Source organism: Aspergillus puulaauensis, chromosome 8, assembly GCF_016861865.1.
Source record: "Aspergillus puulaauensis MK2 DNA, chromosome 8, nearly complete sequence".
Taxonomy (NCBI): domain Eukaryota; kingdom Fungi; phylum Ascomycota; class Eurotiomycetes; order Eurotiales; family Aspergillaceae; genus Aspergillus; species Aspergillus puulaauensis.
The window spans coordinates 2,660,714-2,675,904 of NC_054864.1; the positions used below are offsets into that span (position 1 = coordinate 2,660,714).

At 53.6% G+C, this 15,191-nt stretch overlaps 5 protein-coding genes across 5 annotated transcripts; 2 read left to right on the forward strand and 3 right to left on the reverse strand.

The window, feature by feature from the left end:
- Positions 1-399: 399 nt before the first annotated feature.
- APUU_81017S (uncharacterized protein) lies at positions 400-5,027 on the forward strand (the record flags this gene model as incomplete). The annotated part of the gene is made up of 4 exons (XM_041697362.1): positions 400-741; positions 795-1,266; positions 1,315-2,134; positions 2,222-5,027. 4 exons carry the CDS (start codon positions 400-402, stop codon positions 5,025-5,027), a joined length of 4,440 nt encoding a protein of 1,479 aa, XP_041562900.1.
- A 192-nt stretch (positions 5,028-5,219) lies between these two features.
- On the reverse strand, positions 5,220-8,777 carry PMC1_2 (cation-translocating P-type ATPase; the record flags this gene model as incomplete). Its single annotated transcript, XM_041697363.1, has 3 exons — positions 5,220-5,910; positions 5,956-8,678; positions 8,736-8,777. 3 exons carry the CDS (start codon positions 8,775-8,777, stop codon positions 5,220-5,222), a joined length of 3,456 nt encoding a protein of 1,151 aa, XP_041562901.1.
- Positions 8,778-10,725: 1,948 nt separating this feature from the next.
- APUU_81019S (uncharacterized protein) lies at positions 10,726-11,922 on the forward strand (the record flags this gene model as incomplete). The annotated part of the gene is made up of 1 exon (XM_041697364.1): positions 10,726-11,922. One exon carries the CDS (start codon positions 10,726-10,728, stop codon positions 11,920-11,922), a length of 1,197 nt encoding a protein of 398 aa, XP_041562902.1.
- A 127-nt stretch (positions 11,923-12,049) lies between these two features.
- APUU_81020A (zinc-dependent alcohol dehydrogenase) lies at positions 12,050-13,289 on the reverse strand (the record flags this gene model as incomplete). Its single annotated transcript, XM_041697365.1, has 3 exons — positions 12,050-12,735; positions 12,799-13,131; positions 13,175-13,289. The coding sequence occupies 3 exons, from the start codon at positions 13,287-13,289 to the stop codon at positions 12,050-12,052; spliced, it is 1,134 nt and encodes a 377-aa protein (XP_041562903.1).
- Positions 13,290-13,509: 220 nt separating this feature from the next.
- DCW1 (glycoside hydrolase family 76 protein) lies at positions 13,510-15,023 on the reverse strand (the record flags this gene model as incomplete). Its single annotated transcript, XM_041697366.1, has 4 exons — positions 13,510-14,097; positions 14,142-14,401; positions 14,453-14,896; positions 14,948-15,023. 4 exons carry the CDS (start codon positions 15,021-15,023, stop codon positions 13,510-13,512), a joined length of 1,368 nt encoding a protein of 455 aa, XP_041562904.1.
- Between the last annotated feature and the right edge of the window lie 168 nt (positions 15,024-15,191).

The window sequence follows — 15,191 nt, forward strand, 5'->3', positions numbered from 1 at the left end:
TTTATGAACTTATGTCCTGTTACGCTAGCTATGTACTATCTCCCGGTTTGTATTGAAATTCAGAAATAGGCATGCTGTTTTTTACCATACACCCCATTATGCAATAGGCACCGAAATTGCCCGCTGTGTACTCATAAAGAAGGCATCGAATAAGTCAGTTGTCCCCTCCATAACCGTTGAAGACATCATCCCGCTCAACAAGCAGCCTGGTGGGGCAGTGCTCAGCCTCAAGAGCTTGCGTGAGGATGATCTCCCAGTGGCCAGTGAGACGAAGGCGATCGTTAGAATAGTTAACTGGTAGTTTTCAGCTGAAAACCCCCGCCAAATGTGCGTATCAGCCCAGCCCACTGTTCTCGCGTCCACATTACAACCATCCACTGCCATCTATTTGTATGCGCCATGGACGGCCAGAGCCAAGATCTTTGGCTGTCCGCCCTGGCCAAATTGGACGAGGCCGATAAAGCGCTCCTCCTCGCATTTGGCGACGTCACCGACCCCAGCAAGCGAGTTGATGTCCTCGACGGGTTTGGGCAGACCACTCGAGAAGCGTATGAGATGTGCGTTCGCAAGCGATGGTCCTTCAAACTGCCGGGAGGGCAAGGAAAGAAGATCATCGTGCGCGATCTCATCGCAAAGACCACGCACTGGCTCGAGGTGTTCAAGGGCATTGGGGACCAGGCTGTTCACTTTGATCCGGCATTCGCTGGCCTTCCCTGGGCGGGCGCGCGATTTTTGTTGCAGGTCTGTTTGCTGCGCCGGGTATATGAAGACTTGATCATTTAACACTGGAATAGATTGCAATCAACGACTTTGAGAAATTCGATTTCGCCGTGGAAGCCGCCGAGAGAATATCAAGGATGACCGCTCGCTACAGGATCATTGAGAAACTGTATCTGCGACGTGGCTCTGAGGCGGCTGAGCAGCTGGAGCAGGCCCTCATCCTGCTATATGCTACGACGCTCACCTATTTGGCCAAGGCCAAACGATATTTCGAGGAGAATACCGCACTTCGCATGCTGCATAGTGGCCTGCTGGCCAAGAGCGACCTCCATGACCTGATGGAGAAACTGGAAACCCATGAGAAAGAAGCAGACCGCTGCACCAGCTTGGTAGAGGCAGAAATTAACCATGATACCGCAGCCCTGATTGCGGATCTGTCATTGGAAATGAAGCAAATGTCGGCATTGAGGGAGGCCCTCGCGAGAATAGACCAGCCTATCTTGAATATGGCACACCAGCTTGATAGAATGGAGGATCATCTTGACAGTATGCCTCATTTCTTCTATAACAAGTAATCCGCTAAGCATGGTGCAGACATGCAGCGAAAGGAAATACTAGACTGGATCTCGTCGCAGAGATACGGTGACCACCACAGGGCCATCAAAGACAGGGTTCTTGATGGAACGTGCAGCTGGATCATGCAACACCCTGAATTCGTCAAATGGAAAGCCGACAGCACAAACTCACTCCTCTGGTTACACGGCACACAAGGAGCGGGCAAGAGCTGCTTGACCTCGGTAGTGATCGAGGACAGTATGGAGCTGGCCCGTCCAGATCAAAGCTGCTCCCTGGCATACTTCTACTGCTCACGGAATACATCGGAGCCCCAACGAGCAGACCCGCAGAAGGTACTGGCATGTATCGCCCGTCAACTCTCCAGCACCTCCTCTGACTGTCCCATTGCTCCTCCGACGATTGCATTGTATAACAAGCTGCGTTCGGTTGATGGGTCGAGGGAGGTCCTTGCTATACCAGAGCTCGTTGAGCTAATCCTGGAGCTCACCAATCTTTATTACAGGACTACGATCGTATTGGACGCGCTGGACGAGTGTGATCCAGAGACCAGATGGAAACTAGTGGATGCACTGAATGATATCGTTGCTGATTCTACCAGCCTGGTCAAGGTGTTCGTTAGCTCACGCGAAGAAGGCGATCTTCGATTGTCGATCGAGGATCATACTGGCATTCAAGTGACGGCCTTGGAGAATAGCGAAGATATCCAGAAGTTTGTAGAAGTTGAAACGGAGAGAATGGTTGCCAAAAAGCAGGTGCTTGGTCGTATCAAACAGCCAGCCACGAAGGAGGAGCTCAAACAGCTTATCAAGCACGATGTTGTTTCCAAGGCCAATGGAATGTAAGTCACTCCCGTCTTTATTTGAAGTTCTCTATAGTTTCCAACTCCTCTCGGAGATCTTATAATTCAAAGAGGCTAATGAGACAGGTTCCGGTGGGCCGAGTTGCAGCTGGCAAGCCTCCGAGGGATTCAGTTCGAAAAGGACGTTCGCTCTGAGCTGTCTCGAATCCCCCGTGATTTGGGTATGCTGTATGAAGACCTCTACCAGAGGGCACTTGAGAGTGCCAAAGATACAGCTCGGTCTGTAATGCAAAATGCTCTGAAGTGGATGCTATGTTCTCGAGAAACTCTCCCTCAGAAAGACTTCTTTCAAGCTATCACGGCCTTCTTAGATGTAGACGTTGATGACTTCGATGAAGACGTTATCTTGGACCTTCTGAACAACTTTGTCGTCAGCTATACCACCGAGTCGGGAGTGCAGAGCTTCCGATTCGCCCATCTATCGGTCCGAGAGTTCCTGGAGACGAAACCGGAGTACTGCGTTGCATCCAGTAATTCATTTGCTGCGGAGATATCTCTACTCACATTGATCGGTTGTTCTGGGTCCCCCAGCGCCAGTCGGTTTGTTGAAGAGCTAGGGCTTGATGCTTCTACTTTCATACCCTTTTCAGAAGTCGAATCCCATACAAAGGGCATCCACGACTACTGCATCAGGTTTTGGGGTGAGCATTGTGAGCTTGCTGGAGGGGCAAATCGAACAGCGGACAGTAAACATCTGAATCGCCTTCTGCATTATTTTCTTTTTGATGATTCCGATGAAAACTGCCCTGTAAGCCGCTGGTGGCGTTCTTATCACCGTCTCTTGGGCATCAGGCGGCACGCCTTCGCGATGAAGAATTTCTTTTATGACCATGAGCAATCGTCCGATCGAGCCCTATTTCTGGCCAGTTGCTATGGCTTTGACGAAATCGTTAGCATGGAAAGACCTGAAGTACTCAGTGCCCACTTGCAGACGGAGTGTGCCATGGCTGCAGCCACCCACCAGCAGCACTCTGTCCTCAGGTCTCTTCTTGACACCACGAACACCAGGGATCTGCTGCAAGATTTGGTATTCCAGATGGTCTTTTTGGGTGATGTCAACGGTGTCCGAGAATTCCTGAAGCTGCTCGAGCCTGCTGAAGTGACCGAATTCATGTTATCGCGCGCCAGGAGACCGGAGATCATTTCAATGCTGCTCGACCATAACAGGGGCCTTCAAATCACGACAAAAATGGTGGAGGACAATGGCCGGCCCTCTGATTGCATCAATGTCTATCTTGACCGGGCTCCAGACTTGGAGATCACGTCGAACATACTCTCAAACGCTATTGGAAGCATGGGTTTTGATTCATTCAAGCGTCTTGTTGACCGCGCGGACCCCGCGATGATTACCTCTGATGTTATCGCTACGGCCTTGTTCAAGGATTACTTAGGGCCACATGTACTGCCCATGATTGAGCTCCTCCTCGAGCGTGCCGGGGAAATTGAAGTCGATGAGGTTGCTATCATGCAGGGGGTGGGCAACAGCAAAAGTCCCGAGATGGTGAAGAGACTTATTGACCAGGGATGGATCCTTGCTCCACGCACCATTGAGTACGGTGCCCTATACGCGAACAAAGAGGTATTCCAGGTTCTCTTCGAGGCCAGCGGTGCAAATGTCACACCTCGTCTACTTGAACTGGCTGCGGCTAATGATAGAGACGGGGATAGGGTTGTCACGCTCCTAGTGAACCTGTTAGATGATGCAGTCGATGACGAGACCTGGAACAGGATGCTGGTAAGGTGTGTTCGCAACAGGTCCAGGGGCCAAGAGACAATGGGCGTGCTCCTTCCCCTCAAACCCAGTACGAAAATAGGCGAAAAAGTCTTCCTGGCTGGTTTAAAGATGGACTGGAATGACCATGGAAGGCTTAATCGGATGCTGGATGAGCATCGAGAGTTGGAAATTACCGACAGCGTTGTGCGATGCGCATTGGAGAAGCTGAAGTATGACGGGACCATCAGAAAGATTCTAGATCGCCATGGCTGCCCCGTCATATCCTGCGATATGATGCTCGGTGCAGTCAGTAACCGTCTATTTGGAGACGAAATGACCAAGCTGCTCCTGCATCGAGAGGGTATGCTGGAGCCGCCTTCTGCTGAAGTCAGGAAAGCAGTCATTTGCAACGATCATTCGGGCTATGAAATACTACAGATGCTTGAGAGCCGGTTTGGAAATTTCACATTCACTGATGCAGACTTGGAGAGTGCCACATCAGGAAGCCTGAAAATGTTGAAACTCATCCTCAGTCGTCGTGGGATCGCACATACCTCTGGGTCAGTACTCCGAGCAGCAGCGTCTCGCGCGCACTTGGATGTCCTCAAATATGTCCTGCGGCTGTACGATGGCCCTGTCACCCGTGAAATGGTGGTCGCCGCAGCTGGAAATGAAGGAAGCGGCGCCGAGAAGTTCAAACTCATATGGGACCTTGCTCCAGACGTTAAGCCGTGTCCTGAACTACTCCTGGAAGCAGCACACGCGGAAGACAATCTCAATCTCATATTAGACCGGCTTGAGGACGAAAGCCTATGTCAAACGGTGCTAGATGCCGCTGTGCAGTCAAGGGACGACTGTTATGGCCTCGTGCGTACTTTCCTGCGAAGGGGCGTCCCTATTAAGATTTCACAGAAGACAGTCATGGATGCCATTGAGTCTGGCAATGGGGAAATACTGAGTCTTGTCCTCAAATACGTGCCTGAATTTGAGATAACGCAGGAAATCGTTAACCTGGCTGTCGAGCGTGAAGACTTTGGCTCTCTAACCATCTTAGACCGAGAGGCCAGTCCTACGGAATTAAATCTACAAGGAGTCCGACAGGGGGTGCCCAAGTCTTTCAGGACATCATTTGTTCGATACTTCGATAAGGACATTTAATATCTGCTGCCCTGGCAATGTCCATGGTGTTACGGCAAATCTTAGCTACGGTAGTTCGTAGAGAATTGTTTAACAATAATAATCGTATCAATCTAAAACCTGGCGCAATATATACAAAGCTAGCCCGATCCAACGTTATCAAGCACGCACTGAAAAGTAAGAAGAAAGGGAAATCATAAGGAGACGGTGTCATCAGACATTTCTATCGTCGGGCTTCTCGGTCTCTGGGTTGAAGCCGTTGTCTCTGGAATCCTGATCAGCTTCATCTTCTGAGCTGTCCTGGTCATCCTTCCTTCGCAGAGTCTTCATCTTCCCTCCTAGTCGGTGCATTCCACGACTCAAAGGACGGTATACAAGTACGACCGGAGTTCCGACAAACTTCGCAATGGCGTGGAACCAGGGATCGGGGAATGTCCGCACAACAATAGCCCAGGGGAGAGAGATGGCGGCGACGAGAATACAAATCGCCCACTGTTCATCGTGGATGCGCACAATGCTGAATGCAGCACCACCGTAGAATGCAATGACGACCTGACACCCGACCATGATGCAGTTGATCCCGATGAAGAACCAGTTCCTGTGCAGACCAGTGAAGATATTGAACTTGTTGTCCAGCCGTCTGTTGTTGAACTCGTTGAAGATCTGCATCCAGACAAAGGTGTTGAAGACGACCGAGCGGCGGACTTCGTCTGGGTAGTCGAGGAATTGCTCCCTGGGGCCGAAGTGCAGGATTAGGGTTACGATGAGCTGGAAGATGGACTGTCCGATTATCATCTTCCACATTGTGGTTGAGATTAGAGGGGCGCCGCCTTTTATGGGCTTGCGGTCGAGGATTTCTTCGGTTGGAGGGTCAGTTGCTAATGCAAGGGCTGCGAGAGAGTCCCTGGTAGAGTCAGTATGTATTGCCAAAAACAGCGGACAGACTTACATGATGAGGTTAATCCACAGCAATTGCACTGCCGTCAGGACAGAGCGCATCTCCGCATCCGCCACGGATGAGATGAAAGTCAGGAGGACAGCAGTTATATTGACGGTGATCTGGAACTGCAGGAACTTGCGGACGGCGTCGTTTACAGCGCGTCCCCACATCAGGGCTGTGAGAATACTGGCAAAGTTGTCGTCCATGAGAACAATGGCCGAGGCCTCTTTGGCAACCTCTGTGCCTGAAATGCCCATAGAAAACCCGATGTTGGCCGCCTTGAGTGCCGGGCCGTCGTTGGTGCCGTCTCCTGTCACTGCGACAATCTCTCCCAGGTCTCTTAATCTGGTAACAAGAATCCGTTTGTCTTCTGGTGAAGAGCGCGCAAGGACCTGCAGTTTAGGTAAAACATCGTCGAATTCGGCGTCTGACAGGGTACGAAAGTGAGGTCCCTCCATGACAATTCCGTCGGTATAGATGCCGCAGTCGGTTGCGATGGCTTTGGCCGTGACCATATTGTCACCGGTGACCATGCGAACCGTCACCCCAGCATGATGGCACTTTGCCACGGCCTCGGGGACACCGGGCCTGATGGGATCTTGGATACCAACAACTCCCATGAAAGCCATGTCAGATAGGAGACGGCCAAGGTCTGCCTCGGACGAGTCATCGGGGTTGAGTGCGTGTTTCGGCGGCCATTCTGCAAAGTCTCGAGAGACCAAGGCGATTGTGCGCAGGGATTGCTTTGCGTAGTCTAGAATAACCTGCTCCAGTCTCTCACGTTCGCTAGAATCGAGTTCAATCTGCCCGGTTGGCATCCAGACAGTTGAGCTGTATCCCAGTAGGATCTCCGAAGCGCCCTTGACAAGGAATCTGTATGTCCCATTTGGCAATCGAATGACGGCCCCCATGCATTTCCGGCCGGAATCAAAGGGCATCAACTGGATAATTGTCGAATTGGCGCGTTCCTCTGCGAGGGATCCCATTCCCAGGACATCACGGGCAAACCCTAACAGTGCAGTCTCGGTCTTGGAGCCAATGAACCCAGGCATGCCGTTCTCCTCGCCCTCAAACGCGGTCGAATTGATTGCAACAGATTCAATAATTGCCTGTTTCTGTTCCGGCGTGAGGGAGCTTGCAAAAGCAGTTGAGCGGTGTTCTTTTCCAGTCTGGTTCTTGTCGTCAAAGTCATCATCTCCAAACGTCCCAGTCACGACTGTCATTTTATTTGTCGTAAGAGTCCCAGTTTTATCGGAGCAGACTGTTGTGGCATTCCCCATTGTCTCGCATGATTTCAGCACTCGAACCAGGTTATTCAGCTTGACCATGCGCGTGGTTGCAAATGCCAGTGCCAGAGTCACTGCCAGTGGCAGGCCTTCAGGAACAGCAACGACGATGACTGTAATAGCAACAATCAGGATATCAATAACCTGCGATGCCTTTTCCGTGCTAGTGCGACCATTCTCGGAAAGGGTTCCTAGAAAGCGAAATAGCAGAATCATAAACAGGAAGATAGCAGAACTGGCTCCTAGTTTAGCAATGGCACTCGCTAATCGATCCAGCTTCTTCTGCAATGGAGTCGCCTCCATATCCTGGCGCATCGCCATGAGGATCTTGCCATAGCTGGAGTTGACGCCGACGGAGGTGACCAGGCACGTTCCCACGCCCTCGAGGACTTTGCTGCCGGAGATGATGAACGGGTCCATGTCCTGCTGCTTGGTGTGTCCCTGCTCCAGTAGACGAAGAGCTTGTTCTGCGCCGGTCTTCTTGAGCTGGTCCGACTCGCCAGTGGCAGACGACTCATCGCATTTGACATTATGTCCGTCGATATAGACGCCGTCAACAGGGACGAGATCTCCAGGCTCCAGATGTAGAATGTCGCCAACCAATACATCATGAACCGATATCCTAACCGATTTGCCAGACCGAACCACCGTCACCTCACGGTCCTCCTTTTTCTTGTTGAGTTTGACGAACGCGCGCTCCTTCTGGTAGTCGTTCAAGGAGCCCACCATTACCACGATCACAATTGCAACACAGATCGCACATCCCTCGACCCAATTCAATGGCATCCCGGAGCCCGGCTCATGCTCGACTCCAAATGTCTCGTATAATCCTAACGCCAACGAAATCGCTGCCGCTGCAGTCAGCAAAATCAGAACCTTGTCGTTGTAGGCCAGCCACATCAGCTTCCATAACGGCGTCGCTTTCCTCTCGGGGAGAACGTTCTGTTTAAACACGCGGATCCGGTCGGAAAGGTCATTTCCTGATGACCCTGCACCAGCAGTATGTTTCTCATCTGCTGCCCTTGTCTCCTCCGTGCTAAGACCCGTGCTGATATCCGTATGAAGCCCATTCGCCAGTCCAGACAATCCTCCCAGTGCAAGCAAAGCCGCGAGCGACTTTGGATTCAGCAGTTTGTTCAGTTGCCCCGGCGAGTACGCGAATGGGTTATTGTCGACTTGGAAATCTGCCTCGGTCCCCGGGTCTGGCCGCAGCGCCTCGCCCTGCTCGTCGGCCGAAAACACGCTCGGCGCTTGACTTGACGATGGCTTGCCCTTGTCCTTCGGGACCTCGAGCCCGGCGCTGCTGGCTGCCATTGTGCTGCCGCTCATCGCTCGATCGCGACCGGTATATTCGCTGTCCACCGCCGTTAGATTGCTCAGCGATCGCTCGCGGGACGTCGCATCGGGATGTTGAAGCGAGACATCGGGGGAGTTTGTCGCTGGCTCCTGGAGTAGACTATGTCAGTATGTGCTAACTCAAGTAACACTGGACGAGAGACAGACAGGGTCCTCGACAGTGATGGCCGGCACAGTTGACGACGCCATCTCGTTCAAGTACAAGTACAGTCGGATCAGCCGGAATTCCCATTGGAGACACGATTGACAGGCCTTTGGACGATACGCTCCATTGGTTAAAAGGAATTGCTAACATTTGCACAGCCCCAATACGAACTCGGCTTAGGGTTTTGGATTGGCCAGCCAAGGACGCCCAGCAGTCAAGGGGTGCGGATGAACGCCGCGCCTGCAGCTGTTTCAGGGTCTTGGGAGGATGTCTTTTTAAGTTAGTTCACTATTATGCCATCTGCTCGCTTACGTCTTCAGCACACCATCGGAGTCATCCCATGGCAGTGCGGAGCTCGTCCTACACACAAGCCCTTGTCCCGGCATGCGAGCGGCCTTTGCTCCGTCATCAGGGCCTACGCTCCACTAAACTGGCCTCGGCGACGGCTCCCTCCTACTATGCAGTATACGCACCTCCAGGTTCCCTGGTTCCGGCTCCGGAGGCACGGCGCAGTGCGGGCTCAGGCCGGTCTTGAAATTTTTACCCTCTGGTACTGGGTGGAGATCCGCTCAGGGTCCAGGAGCTGCAAGCCAAGCAGATCAGCTTCCTCACTTCTCACCCTTGGCTTTATTCCGAACTCTTCTGGGCGAATTCGTTGATTGGACCAGCTTCGCGACTTGCGTTATTATCGGACCAGCTCCACTCTCGCATTCGCATTCTGTTGCCCGTTTCGCAGCCGCTGTCTTGCGTGGAAATGGCGCAGGGTGTGCGTATTCCCATTCTCTTCGAGTAGTCTAGGCCTCGTTTACACCAAGTCTTGAATCACCTGAATCACTGGATGAAAGAACCTGATACGGGGCCCCATTCCCCGACGTATCCCCCCACGTGGTCTGCAGGTCATTGGCATTAGAGTCCAAGATCGACCACCAGCCGGTGCATATTCCGCTTTAGTCGCAGAATCGACACTCGTGTTTTGGCAACCGCCGCCTCGTTTCAGGCAGATCGGATCATCGGCTTGCTTGTCAGCTTTGTCGACGTCAGCAGGCACTGCAACGGGCACCTCAAACCCAGAGTTGTTCCTGCAGGACGAAGTCAGACTGTCAGACTGTCAGACTCGTACCGTGGCAGGTCTCGTGGATACAAGAAGCAACCTCCCACTGGCGATCGTGCATCTCTGACTGTTCTCTGGTGACTCCTCTGGGCGGTTACGGGTTTCAAGGACAGGGCATACAGTTGACAAGCAAGGCGGATACTTGACCGTTTCCAAGCCTTTCTGGATGGAAAATGCCGTCCTCTTGCATACGATAGCGTGAGACTAACCCTAGCATGCAAAGCCTCGAGTCGCCAAGGTCTATGGAGGGATGCGTATGCCGCAGCAGATACTCGGTCAATGTCACCGTTCCACCCAGCATGCGAAGGAATGCAATCGGCATTTGCCATTTACTAAGGTTTGTCTTACAGTCCGTGCAGCTTACGGTCGCTGGTTCGGATCCAGATACAAAAATGAGCCCCCATCTGTCTTCGATGCGTCGGGTGGTATATATTAATTTGCCTTCACTGACTGCACTGACCTGATACACAGTCGCCACCACTTGATTCACATTCCGGCCTTTGCAAGCCGATCATTCAATTTCCGGTTACAATGAGCAAAACGATCAGGCGAGACTGGCCATTTGGCTGAGATTCCGGGTTGGCATTGTGGCAGTGCACGGCGGGGTCTAGAGCTCCCACCACTCAATGAAAGTACTCTGTACCATCTGCATCGCCCAAATCCAATATTTCAGCTCTTTTTCTGCGTCAGCCTCGTCAGTCGCCATTCGATAGTCTGCGGGGTGTTTGGTTCCTTTGCCTTCTGCTTCTGTGAGATTCGTGGCCTCGCTAATGCCGCAACCACCACACTGCCAGTGTCAGCCTCGCTCGTCAGCAGCTTTGCATTAGGACCCAGATCTCTGTTCCCTCCGCCATGCATGGGAGAGCTAAGCAGCTGCGGTTATGAATGTGCCTCGGACGTCTGCGGAGCCAGGGCAATCGCAGCCTCAAATGGCGGGCGAGACGGGGTCTGGCAGGGGGAGGACGGTGACAACAGCTTGCGAGCGATGTCGAAGGAGAAAAATCCGCTGCGATGGCGAGACTCCGTGTGCGACGTGTCGGCGCTTTCGCATCAGCTGTGTCCGGATCCAGAAGAACGATACCCAGGCGCTGGAGCAGCGAGTGCGCCAGCTCGAGGCCCAGATTGCCGATTTCAACACGCAGGGCCATAACTCCGGCCCATTTGGCCTTCCTAGTCCTCAGGCTTGGTCGCCGGATGTTCAATTCAATGTTGATTTTGGCTCCCCAGGCCCGGCCGTCGCAATGGACCAGTCATTCAGCCAGTTCCACCCTGGCAGCCCGTCGCCATTGGAAATCCCGAGCATCCAGGTAGTCGACTACGCGGACTCGATGTCGCCAGTATCCCCAGTATCGCTGTCTCCTTCGCCAATGCTCCGTCCACTGGCCCCAGCGAGGCCAAACCCGATATCCGACGGTCTGGGTGCTGGGCTGCGTCCACCGAGCTCCGGCACTGCCGTCTCCCCTCCAACAACTGCCATTCCATCGCCAAACCATGGGCTCATGCCGTATCTATCGCCGAGGAGCCTCCCAGCGCCATCGAGGTCTCGCAGCTCCTCCATTTCATCGTTGGGTCTTGACACGGACTGGGCGTCTGCACCCGATCTCTCCGTCTACGGCCTGACAGACACCGAGCTGGAGTCCGGTATATTCGAGATTCCTTCGACATCTCCTGATTCAGAACTGCAGGAACCTACAAGATTCGAGGCCGAGACCCTGATCGATAAATTCTTTCTCCAAATTCAACTCGCAGCCTACCCTCTAGCCCACTATCCGCTCGACCGATTCAAGCTGCTCGAGTTCCTCAATATCATTCACCACCAACAGGCGCCAACCCTCGGTACGGTTCCTGACTGGTCTTGCTCGGAATCAATGGCTCGGTTTCACGTATATATGGCTATGGCAGTGTCTCTGAAGATGGAGAAGGACGAGAGGAGCAGCACGTTGAATCTACTCCAGAAGTGCTATAGACTGGCGCTGCGTGAGACTCAGGAGCCTTCGTTCTGGAAACAGGCCTTTGCGCAGGAGGCTGCAGTGTTGTTTTCGTTATTTGCACATGCGAGTAGTCAGGAATATCCATAGATGACTTTACGAACAATATACCCAATTTCCTCTACACTGAATGGCTTTAACCGCTGTTCAGTATTTACTCTAGCAAACTGTAATGTTCTTGGTATAGTCAACAATACTCATTCGCCGCGATATCATGCTACTGGTTAAAGTCAACAACAATCCTGCCAGCAACCAAGCCCTTTCGCAGCTTATCCACAGCCTCAGGCAAGCGATCAATGGGATAAACCTCGCAGATCTGCCTCAGCTTCCCCCTCCGCGCAAAGTCCAGCGCCCTCGCCGTATCATGCCGACTCCCAACCAACGTCCCCTGGATCCTGGTTTTCTTAAACAGAAGCGCATTCGGATCGACTGGAATCGTCATGGACCCGGCTGGCGCAATCCCAATGCACATCACCACGCCGCCAACCCGCTGCCCCAGATACGCGAGCGCAGTAGGGTACGCTGCCTGCGCGGTGACAAACACCCCATGCGCGCCAATACCATCTGCGGCTTCAATCACGGCTGCTGCGGCGTCGGGGACTTGCTTGAAGTCGACGAAGGCTTCGGCGCCCATTTTCAAGGCGAGCGCCCGCTTCTCCTCCCCGGTGTCTACGACGATGGGGCGCATCCCCATTGCGTTTGCGAGCTGGACGCCCTGGATCCCTACGCCGCCGCCGCCGCCGGGGAATACAGCCCAGTCGCCAGGTTGGAGGCGCGATTCCGTCAGGGACTGGTAGATGGTGGATGCGCTGCACATCACCGGCGCAGCAACCTCGTCGGGGATTCCGTCGGGAATGGGCGTGGCGTAGTGGGCCGGCGAGACGATGTATTGTTGGTACGTCCCTGGAGGTTTAATTCATCTTCCAATTCAACTTGAAATGCTAATGGGGGTGAAGGAGGGGTTACCAGGGACCATGAGGCCGGTGTGGACTACGCCTGCGCAGTACGTCTCCTTGTCGCTCCAGCATAAATCGCATGTCCCGCATGTGTCCATGATGGGCTTGATCCCTGCGCGGTCGCCGACCTTGAAATTCTTGACATTTGCACCGGCCTTGACTACGATTCCGGCGCCTTCGTGGCCGGGGGAGCAGACGCCGAATGTGGACATTGATATGCCTCGTTCTCTTAGTTGTGTCCTGATAAGTTGAGGGTGGGGATTACCTAGGTCGTCGAGCATGTAGTGCAGGTCGGACTGGCAAAGCCCGGTTACGTTGAGCTTGATCAGGATATCATCCGGGCCTGTATGGTTAGGACTGGAGAGGAATTGGGTGAGGAGGGTTACCTGGCGTGGGGACTGGGACTTGGGCGACCTTGACCTTGAAGTTAGGGCCGGCGTCCTCGATAACGCCGGCCTTGCAGTGGGTGGGGATCTGGAATTCAGGAGAAGCAGATCCCATGTTGAAAAGTAGATACAAGTAGGATTAAAACAGTAAGTGGCGTGCGAGAGAGCGCTGTGCAGCCTGGACAGTCTATATAGGCCGGCTATACAGCATCATCCGAGGTTCCCCTCCTCCAACCCCTCCCCGTCCTCTCGCCCTCTCGTTCTCCCCTCGTCCTCCACACTCTCCGCGCAAGTAACTGCCCCGGAACCCGCAGATTGCACCAGTCATGTCCGGGTCAGGTATGCGGATCGATAAGCGCCCACCGGACTGTGGATATCGCCGCCGCCGCCATCAGCACCGTCAGTATGCCTGCCCCCACTCGGTCTGCCACGCTGATATTCCGAGTCACCATGTCGGGCAGCGTCGGTCGGTCGTCCTCCGATCCTGCTGCTGGGTTCCCCTGGCTGAGTCCGCCATCCTCTCGGGTGACCGGTGCTTCTATTTTGTGGATCAGCGTGGACTGGATCACCTCCAGCGCCGCCATCTCCAACCCGATATCCAGCGGCCCTTTGGTGTACTTCTGTTCCGTCCACTTTAGCCCGCATGAGTTGTTGTTAGGCCCTCCTGCGCATGTCTTCGCAGCGGCACTTGCTGAGGCGCGCAGCTTCGGCATTACCATGTTGTACGTGAATGGCGCAAGCTGCGTCGACGCGGCCATCCACCGGGCGAGATATCCTTTGAACGATCGCTGGTCCACCTTGCAGGTGTCGACTGGCTCACAGGCTCGTTCGTACAGGACGTCTTTGGGCTTATCGGCGAAGAAGACATCTGCACCTTTGAGGATTCCTTCTGTTCGTTCTTTCCACCTCGGATCTCCGTCGGTCTACGCCGTCAGCGTTGAACGTTCATACGGACTGGAAAACATACAAAGTTATACATCGCGGCAGCACCAAGCAGGTATACGCCGTTGTTGTACGTCCACTGGACGCGGTCCATCTTCGTGCAGTTGTCCTGCGAATCGGCTCCGTCGTAGAAGAGGTAATCGTGCGTCATGAACCCGACATCCTGCGTCCAGTCGAATACCTTCGTCGCCCAGTCTGCATACGTCTGGTTTCCTGTGTATCTCGCTAGTCGCGCCGCCAGGTTGAAGAAGCAGCCGTTCGATATGGTGTTTTTATACGAATAGCCTGGTTGATTCATGTCAGCGTCAATGGAATTTGCAGATCAGTCCAGCATACCCCCGTTCCAGGTGAATATCTGCCAGCGCAGCCCTCCACCACAGTGCTCATCGTCCCATCGGCTGGCCTGGGTGTTGAACGTCGCCTGAGCCATCGCGAGCCAGTCAGGCCCATCGCCTGGTGGCTTGGGAAAGTTCCTCTCTGCCGCCGACATTGCTGCGAACGCCCAAAACCCCTGGTCGTCGTTCCCCTCCGTTTTGCTTTGATTCGACGGCATGAATGCGCCGTTGTCGCCTGCTTGATGTACGAGACCCTGGGCTGTGATCTCGTTCCACTGGTCGTCGCCTGTGTACGCCCAGTAGTCGATCAAAGCGTTGAACATCGCCCCGGCCTCCCACCAGTAGTACGGGTCTGGGAGGTTTCCTGGTACATCGCCTGGTTCGTAGCCCGTATAGTATGAGACCATGTTCTTTGCGATTGTTTGACATGCTTTCTTCACGGAGGCTGCAACTGTTAGCCGTACTGTCAACGACTACCTGGGCAGCAAAACCTTACCAATATCATCCAGTTTCATTTCGATCGCCTGGACCGGAACCAGGGATATCAACAGCAGCTGCCATATTGTCTTCATTGTGGCCTGGTCCACGACGGATGCATGAGGGTCGAGGACAGGTGTAGCAGGCGAAAGGAAGAGAACAGAGCGACCAAGGGGTGCGATCGGTTATATGATTTCATTGTTGATGTCAGGCCACTGGCATTCCTGCTGGGAATGTTGGGCCGGGGACTCATTCCACATGGT